Source organism: Hemicordylus capensis, chromosome 3 (genome assembly GCF_027244095.1).
Source record: "Hemicordylus capensis ecotype Gifberg chromosome 3, rHemCap1.1.pri, whole genome shotgun sequence".
NCBI lineage: Eukaryota > Metazoa > Chordata > Lepidosauria > Squamata > Cordylidae > Hemicordylus > Hemicordylus capensis.
The window spans coordinates 139,875,030-139,897,104 of NC_069659.1; the positions used below are offsets into that span (position 1 = coordinate 139,875,030).

The 22,075-nt window shown below is 44.8% G+C and overlaps 1 protein-coding gene across 4 annotated transcripts in view; it reads left to right on the plus strand.

The window, feature by feature from the left end:
• RASA3 (RAS p21 protein activator 3) overlaps positions 1–22,075 on the plus strand; it is a 302,321-nt gene that overhangs the window by 227,010 nt on the left and 53,236 nt on the right. For all 4 annotated transcript variants that reach the window (XM_053309444.1, XM_053309443.1, XM_053309445.1 and 1 more), the window contains 2 exons: positions 2,617–2,689; positions 21,673–21,752. In XM_053309444.1, coding sequence (XP_053165419.1) covers positions 2,617–2,689; positions 21,673–21,752 — 153 coding nt within the window. The remainder of the gene's footprint in view (positions 1–2,616; positions 2,690–21,672; positions 21,753–22,075) is intronic.

Below are 22,075 nucleotides of genomic sequence, written 5' to 3' on the forward strand. Positions count from 1 at the left end.
TCCTTCATCACATGAAAAGAGAACACATCATTGGCAAATCCTACTAAATACCTATTTGGAAGTTTGCCCTCTACCCCTTTCTAGTTGATGTGAACAAGCCTTGGGCTCATGGACTTTCTCTCTTGGCCTTCTCACTATTTATAAGCTACAAACACAAAACTTGGAAATTATGCATTTATTGAAAATGGACTATCTCTTTCCCTGAATATTGGGCAATTACCTCCTCAGTGGTCAGGACTGACATACTAAGGAGGCACAGTGAGGCAACCACCCACTCTGACCGCCTTCCTCATTGGCAGACAGGCCACTACCTTTCTCCGCTGGTGTTAGCAGCATTGGCCTGTCACTTCTTATCCCTGCTATCTTCCTTTAGAAAAGCCAGAAAGTCAGGGAATGGATTAGAAGGAAATCCTCCATGCTTCCATCAGTTCTACTACCTACCAGCTGTCTTTTCAAAAGGAAGGGATTCAGGGCAAATTGGAGAAGAAGGAGAAGTGGTGGGGGGGTGGGGGGTGGGTAGCAGTGATTGGTGTACATCAAGAATATAAGGACGGGCCTACTGAATCAGGCCCAAGGCCTATCTAGTCCAGCATCCTGTTTCACACAGTGACCCAAAGGCAAGAAGAGGTGAGAGCATGCCCTTGCTGTTGCTCCCCTGCAACTGGTATGTAGAGGCATCTTGCCTCTGAGGCTGGAGGTGGCCTATAGCCCTCAGGCTAGTATCCATTGATAAACTTGTCTTCCAAAAATTTATCTAAGCCCTTCTAAAAGGCATCCAGGCTGGTAGCTATTACCGTATTTTTTGGGAGAGAGTTCCATAGGTTAATCATGTGTTGTGTGAAAAGGTATTTCTTTTGTCAGTCCTAAATTCCTTGGCTGTCAGTTTCATGGGATGACCCCTGGTTCTAGTTTTCTGAGAGAGCGAGAAAAATTTATCTCTGTCCACTGTCTTCATACCATGCATAATTTTGTAGACCTCGATCATGTATCCCCTCTGTCATGTTTTTTCCCCAAACGAAAAAGCCCCACGTGTTGTAGCCTTGCCTCATAAGGAAAGTGGTCTAGTCTCCTTATCATCTTAGTTGCCCTTTGTTGTACATTTTCCAGTTCTATAACGTCCTTTTTGAGGTATGGTGACCAAAACTGTACACACATACTCCAAATATGGCTGCACCATAGATTTGTATATGGGCATTATGATATTAGCAGTTTTGTTTTCAATTCCCTTCCTAATGATTCCAAGCATGGAATTGGCCTTTTTCTCAGCTGCCACACATTAAGTTGACACTTTGTTGCCCACTCCCCCAGTTTTAAGAGATCCTTTTGGAGCTCCTCACAGTTTGTTTTGGATGTCACTACCCTAAATAGTTTGTTGTCATCTGCAAATTTGGCTGCTTACCCCAGCTTCTAGATCATTTATGAACAAATTAAAAAGCACCAGTTCCTGTACAGATTCCTAGGGGGCCCCATTTCTTACTTCCCTCCATTTAGAGAATTGTCCATTTATACCTACTCTCTGTTTCCTGTCCTTCAACCAGTTACCAATCTACACATGAACCTGTCCCCTTATCCCATGACTGCTAAGTTTTCTCAAGAGTCTCTGATGAGGAGCTTTGTCTAAAGCTTTTTGAAAGTCCGAGTATACTATGTCAATCGGTCTGCACATCATGGGTGGGGAAAGTGAAAAGCGGGTGGAGTAAAATTGGTGTGCGGCACACTCCACACACCTAATGGAGTACAAAAATTGGGGTGGGGATAGGGGGAATTGGTGTGCTGCAGGGCAAGAGGATGCAGCTTGCCACATTGCCTCTGGTGCCAGTAGTATTCAGCTAGACCTGTTAGTGGTGGCTCCCTGTTTATGGATTGCCCTTTCCCAAACAAGTTAGATGCTAACATTAGCATATTTTAGTTGCCAGGTTAAAAATTTTTCATTCACAAGAATTTTGAATGTGTTGTGTTGATGCATGCTGCCTTTGTACTTTGTGTGCTCTCATTTGCTCCTCTTGTCTTTGTGAATGTGCTGTGATTTTTTTTTTTAATGGTTATTGCAATGATGTTCTGTTGTGTATGTTTTATCTTTGTGAACTTATTTGTAGGCTGGAAAGTGGAAAGACAACATGTAAATTCTTACATGAAAATATTGCCTGGTTTTGGTTAAAATACCCATGGGACATCCTGAATAAGAGGTTGCTGCCTCCTACAAGAAATAAGGGAAGTGGGCATGCCCAAAGCCTACCTCCAGTCTCACTATGTGTGAAATTTTGTGGGGTAGCTTCCTAACAGGTGCAAAGTTACATACAGTTAATGGTAGTAATATTTAGCATTTCACATCACTTTCTGGGTATACAAAGAAATATACTGTAGTTCACCTACGCTGCTTTGATATAGCAACCTTATAAGGTGTGTAAGTATTATTATCCTAATATGGTAGCTGAAGTTGAGAAGGAGTGGTTTGCTTGAGACCTCCTAATGAGTTTATAGCAGAGGCAAGATTTGAACCAAGAAAGTTCTGCGTCTCTGCTCCATTGCTTAGCCACTGTGCTAAGAAACTTGCCCATTACAAAACTACTGGTTGTATTTGGGATAATTATTTTCTGCCTGCCTTCTTTTTTGCAGATCAGACGTCAAAAAGACTAAAGTTAAAAAGAAGACTAATAATCCACAGTTTGATGAAGTTTTTTACTTTGAGGTTGGTATTTCAGAAGAATGAGTGGTTAAGTGCAATGCTATGCAACAGAATGTTGCCACTTATTCCATGTGCCAGCTGCTACCTTTGTAAAATATTCAGGGTAGATAGAATCAGAAGTTTCCAGGACCCAGCAAGCTGTCTGAGGCAAAAGCATATCTCACTTTTCCAGCTGACTGTGGCACAGTTCTTTTAAGTGTCTTTTAATGCACACTCCCTTATTTGTCCCTTGAAAGACCAGCCAGTCTTTCAGTTAGTGCTGATCAGTGAACACTTTTCGGGCTACAGATTTATAGCTGCTCCACCCTGTCTTTTGTGGTCAATGGTGGGAGGGTTGTCTCACAGGAAATGTAAAAAAAAGGCTTAGAAGCCGTAGCAGCAGGCCATTCAAGTCAGTTTGGGTTGCTTGCCAACTTGCTGTAACACAAAAGCTTTCTCATCCCTTCAATAGAAAGCCATTCCATTAAAAAAAAAATCCATGGCACTTTGAGTAAGAGGACTTAAAAACAACAACCACCCTGAAAAGAATGAATGAAGCTAAAGCATAGCCTCGCATCCTTCAGAACTTTGCCACTCCCACCCACTTCTCCTGCCCTGGCAGCATTCACAATAGGAGTACATACAAACTTTGAACAGAAGTTCAGTTCAATCCCTGAACTCAGTTTATGAGGTGTGGATTTTTTCCTTTCCTTTCCTTTCCTTTGAATGCTAAAAGGGCTTGCATAGGAGTTGTTTTGTATTGGTTTTTGTTATAAATTGAACTTTATCATGAAGTTTAAGTACATCCACACATTGGCTAGCTTGCAATAACTAACTGAAATTGCTACATCTGAACATACTGAGTCAGACTATGGGTTTGCCTAGCCCAGTGCAGCCTACGCATACTGGCAGTAGTTCTCCAAGGACCTAAACAAAGGTCTTTCCCAATCCTGCTGTCTGAGATACTTATTAATCAGAATGGCCAGAGATTGAAACTGGGACCTTCTGCATTCAAGGCATGTCCATTGCCACTTCACTGTAGACCCTCCCCAGATCTTGGTTACTGAGAATAGTATCTAAGGGTCTAAAATGTAGGTTCTCAATGTGTGGTACATGTCCCCCTGGGGTTTGTGAGACATAGGCAGGAGATACTGGAGGAGGAGGAGGAGAGGGGAAAGAAGCCTAGCAAGGAGAAAGGAGAGGACCACCCTCTTGTCTTTGGTGCTGGTTACTGCTTAGAATTAAAGTCTCCCTCTCTCTTCTCCTGTCTCCCTATCGTGCCCCTTTGTCCTCTCAAAAATGATGGCAAAATCTGGCACATTGCAGAATATGTGGCTCCTTCTGTTTCCCAGCAATAATTTGGTATTCTGTTTTGTGCAGCACTGGGTTCATCCCTTCTAGCTTTGGCCAACATCACCTCTAGCCCAGGTACATACTGAAGATGTGCACTCCTGGTACAAGGTTACAACCCTACTCACGCTAGATCAGACATCTGTCATTGCATGGCCCTATCTGCACAGCCCTTCTTTCAACATATGGCACACATAACTTTAAATATGAAATCCACTGGAAAACTGGAATTTTTTAAGAATTTCAGAAGTTGGAGGGGTCCTTGCTACTTGAAAGGTTGAGAAACTCAGGTCTAAAGCAGTAGAATTTCTGCCCACTGTTCAAGAATGACAGACAAACAAACAAACAAACTAGGGCGGACCCTGCTTAGCAAAGGGGACAATTAATGTTTGCTACCATAAGAACAGCTCTCTCTCCAGGTTCTTTGGCCTGAACAACTAAGGGATATTTCAGGCCATAGTAGTATATTTCAGATATTCATACTTGCAAGAGGAACAGAAGCATGAGCAAATATTCATCCTTGTTCAGGTGGCTGGCAAATCTCTAAATCCATCTATTGCATCTTACAAAGCCACCTTCTTGAAGTATAAAACTTCAGATAAGGGTAATCCATCCTTCTCAAGACTCTGAGCTCGTTATGGCATTTGCAATTCATCCATGGGCCACAGTGCAGAGGCACAGCTCTGTCTTGTATCTTCCACAACTAACCTCTCAAACGCATCTACCACTCTACTCCTCCAAAAGTTCTTTTCCAAATTGGGAACTTGTCCCGCATGTATTTCTCATCTTTTGCCCTGAACTCCATATGCCATCCTTCTCATGAGCTGGTTCAAGGGCCTAATTACTACTTTCTCAATATTTGTGTCCAAGCAGGTTAGAACTAGAAGTGGGCAAGGCACCAGGCAGGCTGCTTCTTGGACCAAACAGTTGCCACTTAATATGGGTGTCTATGAACTGAGGTTCGAGCCCAGGTTCAGCACCACCAAACAGGTTTGGACAAGGTCTGAACCAGTTTGGCACCATGGGGAGGGGAGCGGTGAGCGGGAGCTTTAAGAAAGAGGAGAGCAGGACCCTGCCTGCTCTCTGCCACCCCATACAGCTTCCTTCATGTGTCTCAAATACCCGTGTGTGGCACCAGCATGCACATGCATGGACGCCATTTGCGTGGTAAGCATGATGTTTCTTGACCACGCATATGGCACCCACACATGTGTGGATGCCATGTGCGTGCTGGCACCACATGTAAGTACTTGGGATTTGTGCCGCCCCAGCAGGAAGCTACATGGGGTGGAGGAGAGCAGTTAAGGACCTGCTCTCCTCTTTCCTAAAGCTCCCGCTGGCCGCAGCACTGAACCAGCACTGATCCTTAATTCATGCACACCCTTACCACCTCAGGATGGGCAATTTCACAGACAGTCCTAAGAAATTGTCCATCAAGCTTAACAATAGCTATTTCTCTAGCCTCAGAGACTCAAAAGTTGTCAGATTATGCTAAAATATGGAATTGTTAAGCTCTCATTAAATCAAATTTACCCTGATTCTGCTCTTCAAAAAAGTGTGAACATATTCATAATGCGGTTAATTCTGTAAACTGCACTATTTTACAAAATACTGCAATGTATACTGAACTGCTGAAATTGACATGTGGCATATCAAGCTCCTGTGCTCTCTGGCTTCAAGGTGCATTTAAGTTAAAACACGTAATTAAGGACTTTTGTGGCCAAATTAGATGTTATGTTAAATCTGTAGTTTGGCCCTGTATGTGTGCGCATGTGCATTTTTAACTTAAATAGCAGGCTTGGAAGTGGAGGCTCAGGCTTGTGTCATGTGGGAAGGGAGGCTTTCCCCCTCTTGCCCCTGCTGTGATCCTGGCCCAGAATGAAGGGGCCTACCTGCTGTGTGCCCCAGGAGGGAAGCTCCAAAGGTTCTTCCCTACACTATGGCCTATTCTTTTCAAAATTAAAAACCTGTGGCTGCTATTTAAGATGCGCACATGCACACGGCTAAACTATGCTAATAATAATAATAATAATAATAATAATAATAATAATAATAATAATAATAATAATAATAATACTATGCTGCTTGGCCCTTTATTTCCAGTGTTTCTGGGTCCCATTGTTTGCAAAACTTACTTTTAAAATGTCTGTTTGGCTTCATTCTTGGAACAGTATTTTGTTTAGTTGCTCCTCTCTGTCCTCCACTTTGTAAATGCAGTTAAATCAGTCTGCTTGTGTTAAACAAAAAATATAATGAAATCACATATTTGTGAAAAGTAAACAACCCTGACCTTCTGCAAAATGTTGAGCTCATAATAGGTAGGAACTACCGAATACATTCATTTCTGAATTACAAGCACAGTTTATGCTGTGGCTAGTGCTGGTTAATGTTGGGTGTGGTACTATAGTGGTAGTTTCTGCATTCTAAGCTGGTTAGAAATTAAAACCACAATGCTTTTCTTGCAGTCGTCCTGTTATGAGAAAGATTTATAGATATCCTCACGTTTAAAATAGCTTCCTCCTATGTGTTGCATGTGCAGCTGTCTGTGCAGTATCAAAAGGACGGCATAGATTTTCTGTATATTTCTATGAAATCAAAACCATCTTTGGGTATTCTTTTTAGGATAGTTACTCTGATCAAAGAGAGAGAGATAATTAAGGAGTCAGATTAAAGGGCAGAAGGTGTAGGTTTGTAGACAATAATAGTGCTTTTGCCCATTTCCTTCCCAAATAAGATAAAATTCAACAAAAATAAAATAAACAAGTTGTTCTGGTAAGACCTAATCTGCCTATTTTTCTTACACTACAGCAGTGTTTCTTAACGTTTTCAGAGTCAAGGACTGGTACCCTCTTCATGCGCAGTTTCCTGGACCAGCAGTTAGTAAAGGGGTTTCAAGTTTAATTTTGTTTAACAAATTTCTATACTGCCCAAAACTGGGCAGTTTACAATTAAAATCATATTATAAGCATTTAAATCATTTAAAAGCAAACATTAAGTATTTAAACTATAAATCTAATTAAATAAATATAATTGCTTCCTAGCTAGAGCAACTAGACAGGATTGAGAGAGAGACTCATACTAGGGATGATGGGAGTTGTAGTTTAACAACTGCTGGAGGGGTCAAGTTTGCTCACCCCTCCTCTAAGGGGAATACTGTACAGTGATCACATGTAGATTCAAATGCAAAACAGAGTAGACCTTGCTTAGCAAATGGGACAATGCATGTTTGCTACCACAAAACCAGCTCATCAACTTAATTGATAGGAAGCTTAAAACACGAAATCTCATCTCATACTGGAAGTCTGGAACCAAACATCATCCTAAAAACCTCCAAGCAGTACACTCACAACTAAAACATGCAGCCCTTGAAAAGGTAATGTTATGGTAATGAACTTTACACATAAATATGGCATCCACATTAGAAAAGTAAACCACAGGGAATGGGGTGGTATATTAACCCTTCATACCACCATTCATATATATGCAGGTTTTTAAAACTGTAATGGTTTTTAAGCAGAAGTTTAAGGAGAAAAAGTGCTATGTACCCACCAAGTGGCAAAACTTTTAGGGGCTCTCTTCTTCATCCTTCTTTCCCTCCTTCCCTCTCCTCCATTCACCATTTCATACCTTGCTACACCCAGCCCCCACTCCATCCCCTTTCTCGTGATCTCTTTTTTTCACTGTTTGTCTCAGTTCACACACATTGCACTAGTTCTCTCCCCTGCCTGCATGCTTGCTTTTAAAAATTCCAGTTTATGTTATCTTCATCCCCTTTTTGGTAAGTCAGTAGCCCACCCCAGCCACCCCTTTCTTCACCTCACCCATTCCGCCCCCCCCATTTGATTTCTCAGTTCACACAAATTGTACTTGTTCTCCCCCTGCATGCTTGCTTTTAAACATCCCATTTTGTTTGATCTTCATCCCCTTTTGGTGAGTCAGTCTATGATCAGCCCACCCCTCACCCCCACCTCTTTCATTTTTCTTATCTCTCCCTCACCTCCCTCTTCCCTTTTCATTTGATCTGCACTATTGCTTACTTTTGTTTATGTTGTTTCTTATCTTTTGCCTTCCTTCTTTCCTCAGACTCAGAACAGAGTTAATGCATGCAGCGCTCAAGCCAAGCCAAGCACTCCCTCTCACTCGCCCTGCTACCTGCCGTGTGTGTGTGTGTGTGTGTGTGTGTGTGTGTGTGTTTCTGCGGGATGGCTACATATTAGTGACCTCACTTGCTCTCAGTCTCTCCTCTCATCACATGAGAGACTGGAGAGATTGGCTGGGAGCAATAAACAGCTGCCTGGGACTCAGGAGGAAGGCAGAGCTCCCGGCAGCAGCAGTGGTAGCGGCCCCCACCAGCTCGAAATTGGGGTGTGTGTGTTTAATTCTTCAAGGACTGGCACGGACCAGCACTCAACTCCTCACAGACCTGTGGTTGAGAAAGACCACACTATAGTCTTAATTGATAATTACCATTCTCACAAGTTAGCCCATTTTAGCTTTAAATGTTCACACATCTATCATTTTGAATTGGGGTAGATGACATCATCACAAACTATGCCATTGAGCCATCACATTGTATCCCTACACTTTAGCAAATTTGGTTCACATTGGTTAGACCAGGGTTTCTTAACCTTGGGCCTCCAGATGTTGCTAGACTACAACTCCCATCATCCCCAGACATGGCCTTTGTGGCTGAGGATGATGGAAGTTATAGTCCAACAGCATCTGGGGGCCCAAGGTTAAGAAACCCTGGGTTAGACGGTCCATGAGTTAGCCCACTGCGCTTCAAACATTTATGCATCTGCCATCTTGAATCAAGGTGGATGATATCAGCATGGTGTAGTGGTTAGAGTGCTGAACTAGGACCGGGGAGAACCGAGTTCAAAACATAGGAAGCTGCCATATACTGAGTCAGACCATAGGTCCATCTAGCTCAGTGTTGTCTACAGAGACTGGCAGCGGCTTCTCCAAGGTTGCAGGCAGGAATCTCTCTCAGCTCTTGGCAACTTGGAACCTAGATGCATTTCCCAGAGCGGCTCCATCCCCTCAGGGGAATATCTTACAGTACTCAAACATCAAGTTTCCCATCCATATGCAACTAGGGCAGACCCTGCTTAGCTAAGGGGACAAGTCATCCTTGCTGCCACAAGACCAAATCTCCTACCATATTGGTCCAGGCATTGCAAAGTTGATGGAGGGTGGGAACACACACTCTAAAATGGACTTTAAAATGAGATAAATGCAGGCTATAGTCTTTAATACATCTTAAGTGACTGGCTATAAAAGCTCTTGAGCAAATTAGCTCTGCCTAGCCACAGCTACTGAAATATAATGTTTATAAATATTCCAGCTTCTCAGATGTTTAAAACCTTGTCAGTACACAAAAAGCAGGACCCTTTTTCCTCTCTCAGACCTCTTCCCTCTGAAATTGAGATGGATAAGAAAAGAAGATGATGATACTCTGGATCCAGATGATAAGGGACAACATGTTGTCCTCAGTCAGGAAGTCCATTTCTTATCTCTCCCTTCCATTGTGAGCATGAAAACAATACTGGTTTGAATAGGTGGAGCCCACTTTTCTTCTGCTCTCACCTAGGTCCTGTGTGGTGGGTGGAAGGGAAAGAGGAGACAAGCACTCCAGGGTGTTCCACAGAAAGTGAAGATATCTCTCTCTCCATAGACATGGACCTAGTGATGTATTTATGTAATTTATTTTTACTTGCCTTCTAGCTAACAGTGCCCCTCCCCCACCCCAGAGACCAGATTCTTTTCCCATTTTCCAATGTGGTTTGTTTCTTTTGTGGTGAGGGAGCTGAGCCTCCATCTTCCAGCAGGTTCATATAGAACATAAAGTAGTGTTAGGAAAACAAACATTTGTTGTAGGGCTGTGCATGAATCGCAGTTCGAGGCATGATTTGCAACACATCCCTGGCACCTTTAAAATGGTGGCGTGCAGGTGCGTACCTGCTCCTCCACCGCTCGCCACCACTTTTTGTATCAGCGGCATTCCCCCAGCTATCATCACATGCTGGTGGCACTCTTCCCAGCTGCTCTTGCGCAATGCTGGCACGTGATGATAGCTGGCAGAGTGCTGTCAATACAGCAAGTGGCAGCGGGCGGCAGAGAAGCAGGTATGCACCTGCTCTCTTAAAGGTGCCGGGGATGTGCTGCAAATCGTGATTCATGTACATCCCTAGTGTGTTGCATTGTAGGTGGATAGGCAGGACTGTCATTTTTGGCTTTCAAAGAGGGGCAAAGGGATTTAAGTAATGGAGCTAACATTTACAGCCAAGTTCAGCAGCCTCCTCTTGAATATACTCAAGATGGCAAAAGAAGCATTATACCTCATAGCAACCAGACATATAGGTGATTCTGATTATTAATCAGATGTGGTCTGAAACACATGTCCTACCTGTGGACAGCGTTCTTTCAGTTAGTACAAGCATGTGTTGCAGCAATTTCATTATGAGGTTTAAATGAGAGGCAGATGGTGGTGTTTTTATTATATATTTTTAATTTTACATTTATATCCCACTCTTCCTCCAAGGAGCCCAGAGCGGTCTACTACATACTTGGGTTTCTCCTCACAACAACCCTGTGAAGTAGGTTAGGCTGAGAGAGAAGTGACTGGCCCAGAGTCACCCAGCTAGTATGAGGCTATCAATGATATAAGGAAACAAATGTAGATCCATGAAAAGGGAAATTTTGCTTAAAGGAGGAAGGGAAATTTGCCTGAGATGATATTGATTATTTAATGTATGTATTTAAAAATTATCGTCTCCCTTCAGTAGTATACTTTTAAGGCAGATAATGATCATTAAGACCAATTGAAACCTCATAACACAATGAGTTGATTAAAGCAGCAGAGAGAGGAAAAGGATATGCACATCACAGAAGCAGAGTAAAACCACATTCAGCAAATATTTTTAAAGGCCTAGAAAAATAAAAGCTCTTCACCTGGCACCAGAAGAACATAAGAGTGAACACCAGGCAAGCCTTATGGTGGGGGGAGCGTTACAGAGATGGGGCACCAGCAGCGGGGAGCTATAATAGGGCAGATGGGTTTTTTTAACCTGAGCCACCCACCTCCTGACCCCTCTCCCCACGCTTCAGCCAGCTCTCCTTTCTCAGCCGTGTTTGTTGCCAGCTGTACATTTTGTCCGTTCTCTCCCTCGCTCAGAGTGAGAGAGAGAATGAACAAAACATGCACCCAGCAATGAGCATGGCTGGGAATGAATTTATTTATTTATTTATTTATTTATTACATATCTAGACCGCCCCATCCAAAGGCTCTGGGTGGTGCACAACAAGTTTAAAAAACATAAAAACAAACACCATTTAAAACACACTGCTTAAAACAATATAAACACAATTTTAAAACAGTTCAGAACCATTTAAAACCTATTAAACCCACTTAAAAACAATTTAAAAACCTTGGAAGGCCAGGCCAAACGAGTAAGTTTTTAGGGCTCTCTAAAGAGTTTTTAGGGCCAACAACGAGCCTAAATTACGGATACCTGCCGGGAGTGCATTCCATAGGCCAGGAGTAGCTGCAGAGAAGGCCCAGCTCCAACTCACCACCAGACGTACCAGTGGTAACTGGAGACAGACCTCTCCAGATGACCTCAACATGTGATGGGGATCATACAGAAGAAGGCGCTCTCTAAGGTAGCCTGGACCCAAGCCGTTCAGGGTATTTTTAAAGGTAATAACCAGCACTTTGTATTTTGCCCAGAAACATATCAGCAGCCAGTGCAACTGCATAATATGGTCTCTCCAGGTTACCCCAGAGACTGGTCTGGCTGCCACATTTTGAACTAACTAAAGTTTCCGAACTACATACAAAGGCAGCCCCACATAGAGCGCATTGCAATAGTCAAACCTGGAGGTTACCAGCCAATGCACCACTGTTTTGAGATCGTTCTCTTCAAGAAATGGACGCAGCTGTTGAATCAGCCAAAGTTGATGGAAAGCGCTCATGGCCATAGCCTCCACCTGGGATACCAGGGTGAGGCCTGGATCCAAGAGCACTCCCAAGAGAGTACTTGTTCTTTCTGGGGGAGTGTAACCCCATCCAGCACAGGAAGATCTAACTCATCCCTCAAATTCCAATCCCCCATAATTAGCACCTCCGTCTTGCTTGTATTCAGCTTCAATTTGTTATCCCTCATCCCGCCTATTATTGCCCGTAGGTAGGCCTTTAGGGAATGAATGCCATTTCCTGATGATGATGAAGATGATGATGATGGTTGATGATAAGGAGAAATAGATTTGGGTGCACCAAATCTCCTGATGACCTCATGCAGCGATTCCATGTAGATGAAATGTAGATGCATTGGTGACAGAATGAAGCCCGGAGGGACTCCATATAATAGCTCCCATTTCAAAGAACATCCATCACCAAGCTCCACCATCTGGAATCTGCCTGAGAGATAGGAGTGGAACCACTGCAAAGCAGTGCCTCCTATCCCCAACTCCCTCAGACGATCCAGAAGGATACCATGGTCGATGGTATCGAACACCATTGAGAGATCCAAAAGAACCATCAGAGTCACACTCCCTCTGTTGATTCCCTGATAAAGGTTATCCATAAGGATGACCAAGGTAGTATCTAACCCCATAGCCTTCTCTAAAGCCAGTTTGAAATGGGTCTAGATCAGTGGTTCCCAAAATGGGAGCCTCCAGATGTTGCTGAACTACAGCTCCCATCATCCCCAGACACAGTAAATTGTAGCTTGGGCTGATGGGAGTTGTAGTTCAGCAACATCTGGAGGCTCCCAGTTTGGGAATCACTGGTCTAGATCAGGCTTCCCCAAACTGTGGCCCTCCAGATGTTGCTGAACTACAACTCCCAGCATCCCTAGACACAATATTTTGTGGCTGGGTATGCTGGAAGTTGTAGTTCAGCAACATCTGGAGGGCCGCAGTTTGGGGAAGCCTGGTCTAGATAATTGGTTTCCTTCAAAATTGCCTGGAGCTGGTTAGCCACCACTCTCTCATTCACTTTGCCCAACCATGGGTGATTGGAGACTGGCCTATAACTATCCATAGCTGAAGGATCAAGGGAAGGCTTCTTAAGAAGTGGTCTTACCATTGCCTCTTTCAAACAAGGAGGCATCCTGCCCTCCCTCAGCGATGAGTTAATGATATTAACTAGGCCACATTCAACAACTTCCCTGCTAGATAGCAGTGGCCAAGTTGCGCAAGGATCCAGAGAACAAGTGGTAGGCTGCACCACCCCAAGCAGCTTGTCCACATCCTCAAGCATCACAGATTGAATCTGATCCAATCCAAGATTGCAAGAGGGATTGCTGGATACTACCTTAATAGACTGCAAAAACAGTGGAGTCCAAGTCAGCCCAAATACAAGAGATTTTGTCCGCAAAGAACCCATTAAAAGCATCACAGCAGAACATAGTATCTGGGGACTGGTTCGAAATGGAAGGAGCCTGAATCAAACTTCTCACAACCCAGGACAACTCCACTGAATGCAAACCTGCAGAAGCAATGTGTGCAGACGAGAATTGTTTGGGGTTTTTTGCCACACACATCATTTTTGCATAAACCTTTAAATGGACTCTGTGCTGTGTTCTGTCACATTCAATCTGGGTTCTCCTCCACACAACTCCACTGGCCTGTTGGTATATAGAAGAGTTGTGGGGCCATTTTTAAAGCAGGTCGTAAGGGACGCTTAGGAGCGATCATGTCTATTGCCCTGGCGAGTTTCCTTTTCCAGGTTCCCACCAGGGCATCAACAGAATCACTGGCAGCACCAACATTAAAACCCTCCAAGGCTTTTTGGAATCCTTCTGGATCCTACTCTAAGACCAGCTCCATCAGCTCAATTAGGGAGTCAGTTGGGCAGCGAGGTGGATGGTACACCAACAGTATCCCTAATCTATCCCGAGTTCCCAGCCTCAGAAATACACACTCAATATGTCAGCTGTCTCACAGGGGCCCTGGCAAGGGAGATGGTATTCTTATGGACCACAGCCACTCCACACACACCCGCCCACTTTCCCAAGCCTGCTCCACAACAGAATAGCCTGGTGGGAGAAGCTGGGCCCAAACTGGGCCACTAGCCTTCCCCATCCAGGTCTCAGTTATACAAGCCAGGTCGGCTCCTTCATCCATGATCAAGAGAGCTGACAGGGCAGCTGGAAATGGAAACAGTTACTAAATTACTGGTTTCCCTTCCCCTGTACCAGCCAGCTGCTCTGCCAACCCTTCTGTTCCCCACCACAACAGTAACAGCTGACCCAGAGCTGCCAGATGCAACCCTGCATCACCCTGCTTAAGAGAACCCAAACACATGACAACAAATGGCCTGGCACAACCCAATAAAAGGAGGACTTACAAACATGAACCCAGAACTCCTACCCCACCTTCGTATAACTTCCCCCCTAAATTCCAGTCCCACACCAAAGACCCAGCACCAAAGGCCGGTCCCCTTTGGCGGCCGCCTGCAGGCAGTCCAGCGGCTACAGCATCAGCTTCTTCTCCGGTGTACCTTCTTCCTATTTATTCTCCCATGGGCTCCAGAAATCTCCCCTCTCACAAAAGATATCCAGTCCTCAGGGACAGATGGAATAAGTCAAGCACTGAGGTCGAAGGCACAGGTAGGTCAGGAAAGTAATCTAGCTGCAAGCAAGCTGTTCTTCAGAAGGTCTGGGGCTGCAAAAACAAACTTCCTTGGCCAAGTCAGGAATGCACAGGCAGGGCGAGATGGCTGTTGTTTGTCAGGAGAGTTCAGGGAAGCTGACAGAATCTATCCCTCCTCTCCTCTCCTCATTCCTTCTGTCCTCCCAAAATGAGCTCTGGAGGGCCCATGTGGACCCTCCAAGTCTCTGGCCATGCCCCTTTCATGTGATTTTGCACACAAGGGGGCATGGCCAGAGACCAGAGGGTCCATGTGAGCTCTCTGGACCTCATTCCCAGCTGGAACTTCATTGCCAGCTGGTTGGTTTTTCCTCTCTGTTCCTCGAGTACCCAGACACCCAGCAACAAAACATCAGCTGGGAATGAGCTCTGGAGAGCTCCCACTGCACCTCTGGGTCTCTGGCCATGCCCCCTTGCATGTGATGTCACATCTAGGGAATGTCTCTAGTGCACATGCACACACACAAAAAAAACACTAGCAGGATTGCCAGGGAGGGGGCAGACATGGGCCCTCGCTCCCCTAGATATGCCACTGGGCACCAGAAGTGAAAAGGTCCCTTCTCTGGTTGCTGTTGCTTAGTTTCAGAAGGTGGGAGCACTCAGAGAAAGGCCTCTGAAGAGCTAACTGCACAGAGATTGGCCAAATGTATTTGGACTCCTGTGGCAAGGTAGAAATTCCACTTTGCCAGCACCTGTCCCCTCTGGGTTCAGTCCTCCCTCTTGGGCCAGAGACTGTTACTCTTCTTTCTACCCCCTCTCCCAGGGCACACTCTGCCTGCCTTCCCACCTCCTATTGCCATTGCCACCACTTCTGCACCTGACTTCTCTGGCAGCTCCCACCTACCCTCTGTCACTGTCGCTACCGCTCCTCCTACAGCAGGGGCCAGCTTCTCCTGCCCGCTGCCATGACTACCACTCCTGCAGCAGTAACGGGCTTGGTCTTCTCCCAAAGGAGAAAGTGGAAAGACAACTGTGGTTCTGGGGGGAGGCACTCTAGCTAGTGTATCCCTCCCTAGCATCATACTTGTCTGTCTGTGTCCTCTTCTGGAAGGAAACTCAAGTAGTTACAGCAGCAGCAGCATCACACTGAACACACCCCTTGAGGTGACTATCTCACCCTCTTTTATTATAGGCCCACCCCGTCATTGAATGGGAAGGTACATGTGGGAAAGGGCAGTCCTTCAAGCACTAGGTCCAAAGGCAGAATTGGCCTTTGAGGATATGTGGCTTCTGAGGCCAATTCCTCTCTGTTCTTCCTGCTGCCTTTTAAACAATGAGGGGGGTTGATTTCCTGTGTGAGAGAAATTTGAGCTTGACCCTTTCTGCATACTCACACCACCACTTTAAGTGGCACAGCAGGGAAGTACTTGACTAACAAGCAGAAGGTTGCCAGTTTGAATCCCCGCTGGTACTGTATCAGGCAGCAGCGATATAGGAAGATGCTGAAAGGCATCATCTCATACTGCACTGGAGGAGGCATTGGTAAACCCCTCCTGTATTCTACCAAACCAAAAACCACAGTGCTCTGTGGGTGCCAGGAGTCGGCTTGATGGCACACTTTACCTTTTCTTTTCTGCTCACACTGAGAAGTGCCTGGCTGAAACCAAGGGGCTGCATTGGATGTCCCCAGGCTGAGCTCCTTGGAACTACTCTGAGGAGAGCTGCTGCTGCAGGCCCTTTAAGCCAGCTGCAAAGCACCCAGCTTTAGCAAAGTGGTGGTTGTGGGTTTCCTTCTACTGGATGCAACCTTGCAATGGTTTTAAGGGCCTGAGAGAGACTGTGTAAATGTGCTCCCTTCTTAGATCATTGTGCAAGGTGATTGTGAAGCTTGTCTTGGACTTTAAATAAATGTGGCAAACCACATTCATTCCCTGAACTCAAGGTGTTTAAGTCCTTACAATAGTTTCAGCAGCTTCCCTCTTACCTTTATTATCAACAGCCGTTTGGTGTTTTAAACATCCCAAGCTGTTTTGGGGAAGGGACCAATGAAAGCTGTGAGCTGTTTCTAAGCTACTACTCGCTCTCTGCAATGGAGACTCAGTGAGCCTGCATTGCCAACAGGAATGCTGGGAGCTGTAGGTTTGTGGTGATGACTATTCAGGGTTCATGTTGGCAATAAAAGCTACAAGCATGATTAGAATTCTTTGTTACAGAAAGCGAAGAACAGTTTAGAAACAGCCCTTTGCCTCTTGGCAGCTGTTTTCCTTCCTCCCCCATGCAACTTGAAACATTTCAAAAAGTGTAGGGAATTGGGGAGAGACAAAATTGGCATTCAGCCATTACAAGATAAGCTGAAATGTGGAGGGGATTTGGGTTTGGTTCATAATAGCTTGGTGGTTTCTAAAATTGGGGAGTTCCTTCCTGAATCCCCCATTCCCAAAATTCATCTCCATTACTAATTACAATTAGCTGCTTCCCACCCTTCAAACTCTTCCTGTTTCTCATCTGAATATTGATCGGGCAGTTGTTAACTGGAAAACTTCAAACAAATGTTTATAATTGGCTAGGTCCCAGATAGGGTCTGTTATTTAACACAAAACCAACTATAGCTCCTTCATAAGGAGCTAGTCTTGTGGTAGCCAGTAGGGATGTGCGAACCGGTTCGGATCCGAACCGGTTCGGGTCCGAACCGGTTCCGGTTCGGAGGTTCGGATCGAACCGAACCACCCCTGGTTCAGTTCGAATCCGAACCGAACTGGGGGTGGTTCGTTTCGAACCGGTTCGGACCGGTTCGGATCGGTTCGGAAAGCTGAAAATTGGTCAGATGGTAGCTGGCACCCAGGGGTACCTGTCACCCAAACCCCAAAGCAATCGGACACTCGTACGATTTTTTATGAATTTTTGAAAAATATTTTTATTTTTCTCTCATAGGATATAATGGGACCCGAACCAGGCCATTATTTCTTATTGTGGAGCACTCATGGGTGCCAACAACCATGCAAACCCTGAAGCAATCAGACACCCCTATGATTTTTTATGAATATTTGAAATATTTTTAATTATTTTTCTCATTGAGTATAATGGGACCCAAACCAGTCCATATCCCCTGTTGTGGAGGACCTAGGAGCACAAAAGCAGGGTGGGTGGTAGACAGGCATGGGTGCCTACCACCCAAAAAATCTCAAGGCAATTGGACACTCCTCTGATTATTGGTGAATTGTTAAGTGTTTTTGAATTCCTCATAGAGAATAATTAGGATTGCAGCAAATGTATAGCTTCACGTCGGGGGGAAAGGGGTGTCGTAGAGTGCAGTGTGGTGGGTGGTAGTTCCTAGGGTGGGCAAGGAAGCTATCAGAATTATTTGAAAGGAATTGGGCAAAGAGGTGATTTTTAAGTGATTTTTGAAGTTTACGCATCTTTAAGGTTTTTCCTCATAATAAGTTATAATGGAGCTTTCAGCAGCCCTATAAGTGCACATGGGGGTGCTGGGGTGGCCCAGAGCAAGTGGTGGTGTAGTGCACATAGGGTGCCAACCACCCCCATGGGTTTCTAACCCATGGGGTACAGGGATCTCTGGTAGGGGCACCCCAATGGGTACAGGGTTCTCTTGTTTCTGAGGTATTGAGTGTGGATTCTATGATAGCAAATGAGATTTTCAATGAGACACCATCAATCCACTCTAATATGCTATCATAGAATCCACACTCCGCCTCCTGCTTCTTCTCTGTGTGTGTGCTTAGTAGGGGTGTGCAATTTGGGATTTCGGGTGATTTGGCTCGGACCCGAACCGAATCACCCCCGTTCTGTTTTGTGCCCGAATCTGGGTCACCCGAATCACCCTTGATTTGGTTCGGATTTGGATTTAATCCAAATCCGAATCGATTCGGGGGGGTAAAAAGGGGCCCAGGGGCAAAATTTTGGGGTGGGTGGTAGTGCCCAATGGGTAGAGTCTACCACCCCAATTTCAGGGGGATTGGGCAAAGGGCTGATTTTTGGTGAATTTTTAAAGTTTTAGTGACTTTGGGGCAGTTCGGGGGCATAGCATGGGATCTGGGCAAAAGGAGTGGGGTGGGGTGGTAGTGCCTAATGGGTGCAGGCTACCACCCCAATTTCAGGGGGATTGGGCAAAGGGCTGATTTTTGGTAAATTTCTGAAAATTTCATATCTTTGGGGCATATTGGGGCATATTGGGGCAGAAAGTGGGGCCTGGGGCAGAATAGTGGGGTGTGATGGTAGTGCCTAATGGGTGGAGGCTACCACCCCAATTTCAGGGGGTTTGGACAAAGGGGTGATTTTTTGAAAATGTTTGAAGTTTTAGTGACTTTGGGGCAGTTTGGGGGCAGAAAGTGGATCTGCCCCAAAATAGTGAGGTGGGGTGGTAGCGCCTAATGGGTGGAGGCTACCACCCCAATTTCAGGGGGATTGGGCAGAGGGCTGATTTTTTGAGAATTTTTGAAGTTTGGGTGTCTTTGGGGCAGATTGGGGGCAGAAAGTGGATCTGCCCCAAAGGAGTGGGGTGGGCTGGTAGATAGTGCCTAATGGGTGGAGGCTACCACCCATCCCCAATTTAAGAGTGATTGGGCAGAGGGGTGAATTATGGTGAATTTATTTGTATGAGGTTTGTCTTCATAAGGTGAAGTGTGCTAAATTGATTACTTCCTCATATTATTCATAGTAAAGGAAAGTGTGAAAAAGTGAAAGTGGGGTCATGAGAGTTGTTTAATTGAAAAATATCTCATTTGCTATGATAGAATGAGAATTCACACCTTTTCTATTCACCATAATTCACCCCTCTGCCCAATCACTCTTAAATTGGGGATGGGTGGTAGCCTCCACCCATTAGGCACTATCTACCAGCCCACCCCACTCCTTTGGGGCAGATCCACTTTCTGCCCCCAATCTGCCCCAAAGACACCCAAACTTCAAAAATTCTCAAAAAATCAGCCCTCTGCCCAATCCCCCTGAAATTGGGGTGGTAGCCTCCACCCATTAGGCACTACCACCCCACCCCACTATTTTGGGGCAGATCCACTTTCTGCCCCCAAACTGCCCCAAAGTCACTAAAACTTCAAAATTTTTCAAAAAATCACCCCTTTGTCCAAACCCCCTGAAATTGGGGTGGTAGCCTCCACCCATTAGGCACTACCACCACACCCCACTATTCTGCCCCCACCCCCACTTTCTGCCCCAATATGCCCCAGTCTGCCCCAAAGACATGAAATTTTCAGAAATTTACCAAAAATCAGCCCTTTGCCCAATCCCCCTGAAATTGGGGTGGTAGCCTGCACCCATTAGGCACTACCACCCCACCCCACTCCTTTTGCCCAGATCCCATGCTATGCCCCCGAACTGCCCCAAAGTCACTAAAACTTTAAAAAATCACCAAAAATCAGAGGAAGGTCCAATCGACTTGAAATTTGGGTGGCAGGTAGAACACAAGGTCCCCTTTCAAACCAGCTATTTTTTGAGATCTGAACCGGTTCGGATCCGAACCGAACCGGGGGGGTGGTTCGGCAAAACCAAAACCGAACCACCCTGGTCCGGTTCGGACCCGGTTCGGACCTGAACCGAACCGGGAGAACCGGTTTTATGCACATCCCTAGTAGCCAGCATGAATTGTCCCCTTTGCTAAGCAGGGTCCACCCTGGTTTCATTTGAACGGGAGATGATATGAGGGAACTATAAGATATTGGGGCTGCTCTGGGAATAGCACCTTCCTGCTTGCATGCAGAAGGTTCCCAGTTCCCTCCCTGGCAGCATCTCTAAGATAGAGCTGAGAGAGACTCCTGCCTACAACCCTGGGGAAGCCACTGCCACTCTGTGTGCTGTAGCCAATACAGTACTGAGCTAGATGGACTAATGGTCTGTCTCAGTATATGGCAGCCTAAATGCAGTATATGTGTTCCTAAATCTTAGTTGACTACATGGCTGCTTGTCATAGTGTTTGAAGCACAATTCCCATTTGTACAAGTTGTATGTGTATGTCTGAATTGCTGTGTCCGTGGAGGGGAGACATAGAATGTTGTTTTTAAGGAATATAAAGATATGGACACTTCACCATTCTTGATGTAATACAGTACAGTAGAGAGTTGAATTGCACTTTGCAACAGAATGTAGTGTCACAAAGGAAAGCAGGCATAGCACTACTTTGGTTACTTGTACTAGTCTTGACTGTTGTGGATCTCCAAAACTCCTTTCTGCTTAGCTGGTAAATGAAAAGCTTGGGTAAAAGGGAGCTGCTATTATTTAGTAATAGAAGTCCTAAATCTCTTATGGGTTTATAATGGTCTCTATTAACTGGTGAAAATCTTAACTGAATTTTTATTATTTCAGCACAAATTATTGTTTGCAATTGATTTCTACTAGATTTTAAGTCTTCATCAAAAAGGATCTTGTGTGTTGAGCCTCTGTGTTTCTTTCCCACAAGACATGAAAGGAACAGGTTCTGGTTTGAGCATCTATGGACATAAAGAGTGATTTCAGTATTGCAACAGCATTTTTGCAGGTTCTCATTGACTCCTAGCATTGTAAGTGCATAGCACTTTCACGTTCTCATGCCATGTAATAGGGGTTGTCCATACTCCATTATCTGTATTAGTAAAAACTGCCATTTTAAAGAATTTTACGTGGGGGTGATAGATGAAACATCACAGTGCATTGAGATGCATGTTAACCTTGTTAAGGGTGTGGTGCACGTTAACCTTGTTAAGGGTGATCTTATCTGAAAGATGGAGTTGAAAAACACTTGAACACAAAATTTTATTATTTCCCCCCACTTTCATTTGTTTTTTCTTCTTACCACTGGGATTTCAGTGGAAACTTCTCGATATATTTGAACATGGTTTGTTATAGTTAAAACAGGAAAATGTGATTACATTAATTTGTGTTTTTAGTAATCTTTTGTTTCTGTACTAACAGCTTTGGGGTATAATGAAACTATAATGACTTTTATACCCATTAAGCAGTGTGAAATCTTGTTGAGCTTCCCTATAGTGACTGTTTAATGAGATTTTTCTTAACTAATAAGATCCCACTAACAACAAAATTATCATCTGGCCTAGGTTACCAGGCCCTGTAGCTATAACAAGAAATCCCACTTTGAAATTGAAGATGCTGATGAAGTTGACAAGATGGAAATTAGGTAAACCTATTTTCAGTTTTTGCATGAGTGCTAAATGGTATAGCTGTGAAAAGCTAACACAAATACCAGAAAGTCCTCCCAGAACTTCTAATTCATATACATAGTCCATTGGGGGTGCATGTCTCTTCCAAATGGAAAAAGAAAACAATATGCTAGCACAATCAGTGTGGTGCTGTGGAAGTGGAGTGGCATGTTTCCAAACCAGGCTATAAGGTTGCATGACCTTGCCACCTATGTCCTAGAACAAGAGTATGCTGAAAGCCCAGGATTCATGGTGTCGGAAGCTAAGTGCATGGGCACAGGAACACATCTCTCAATTTCAC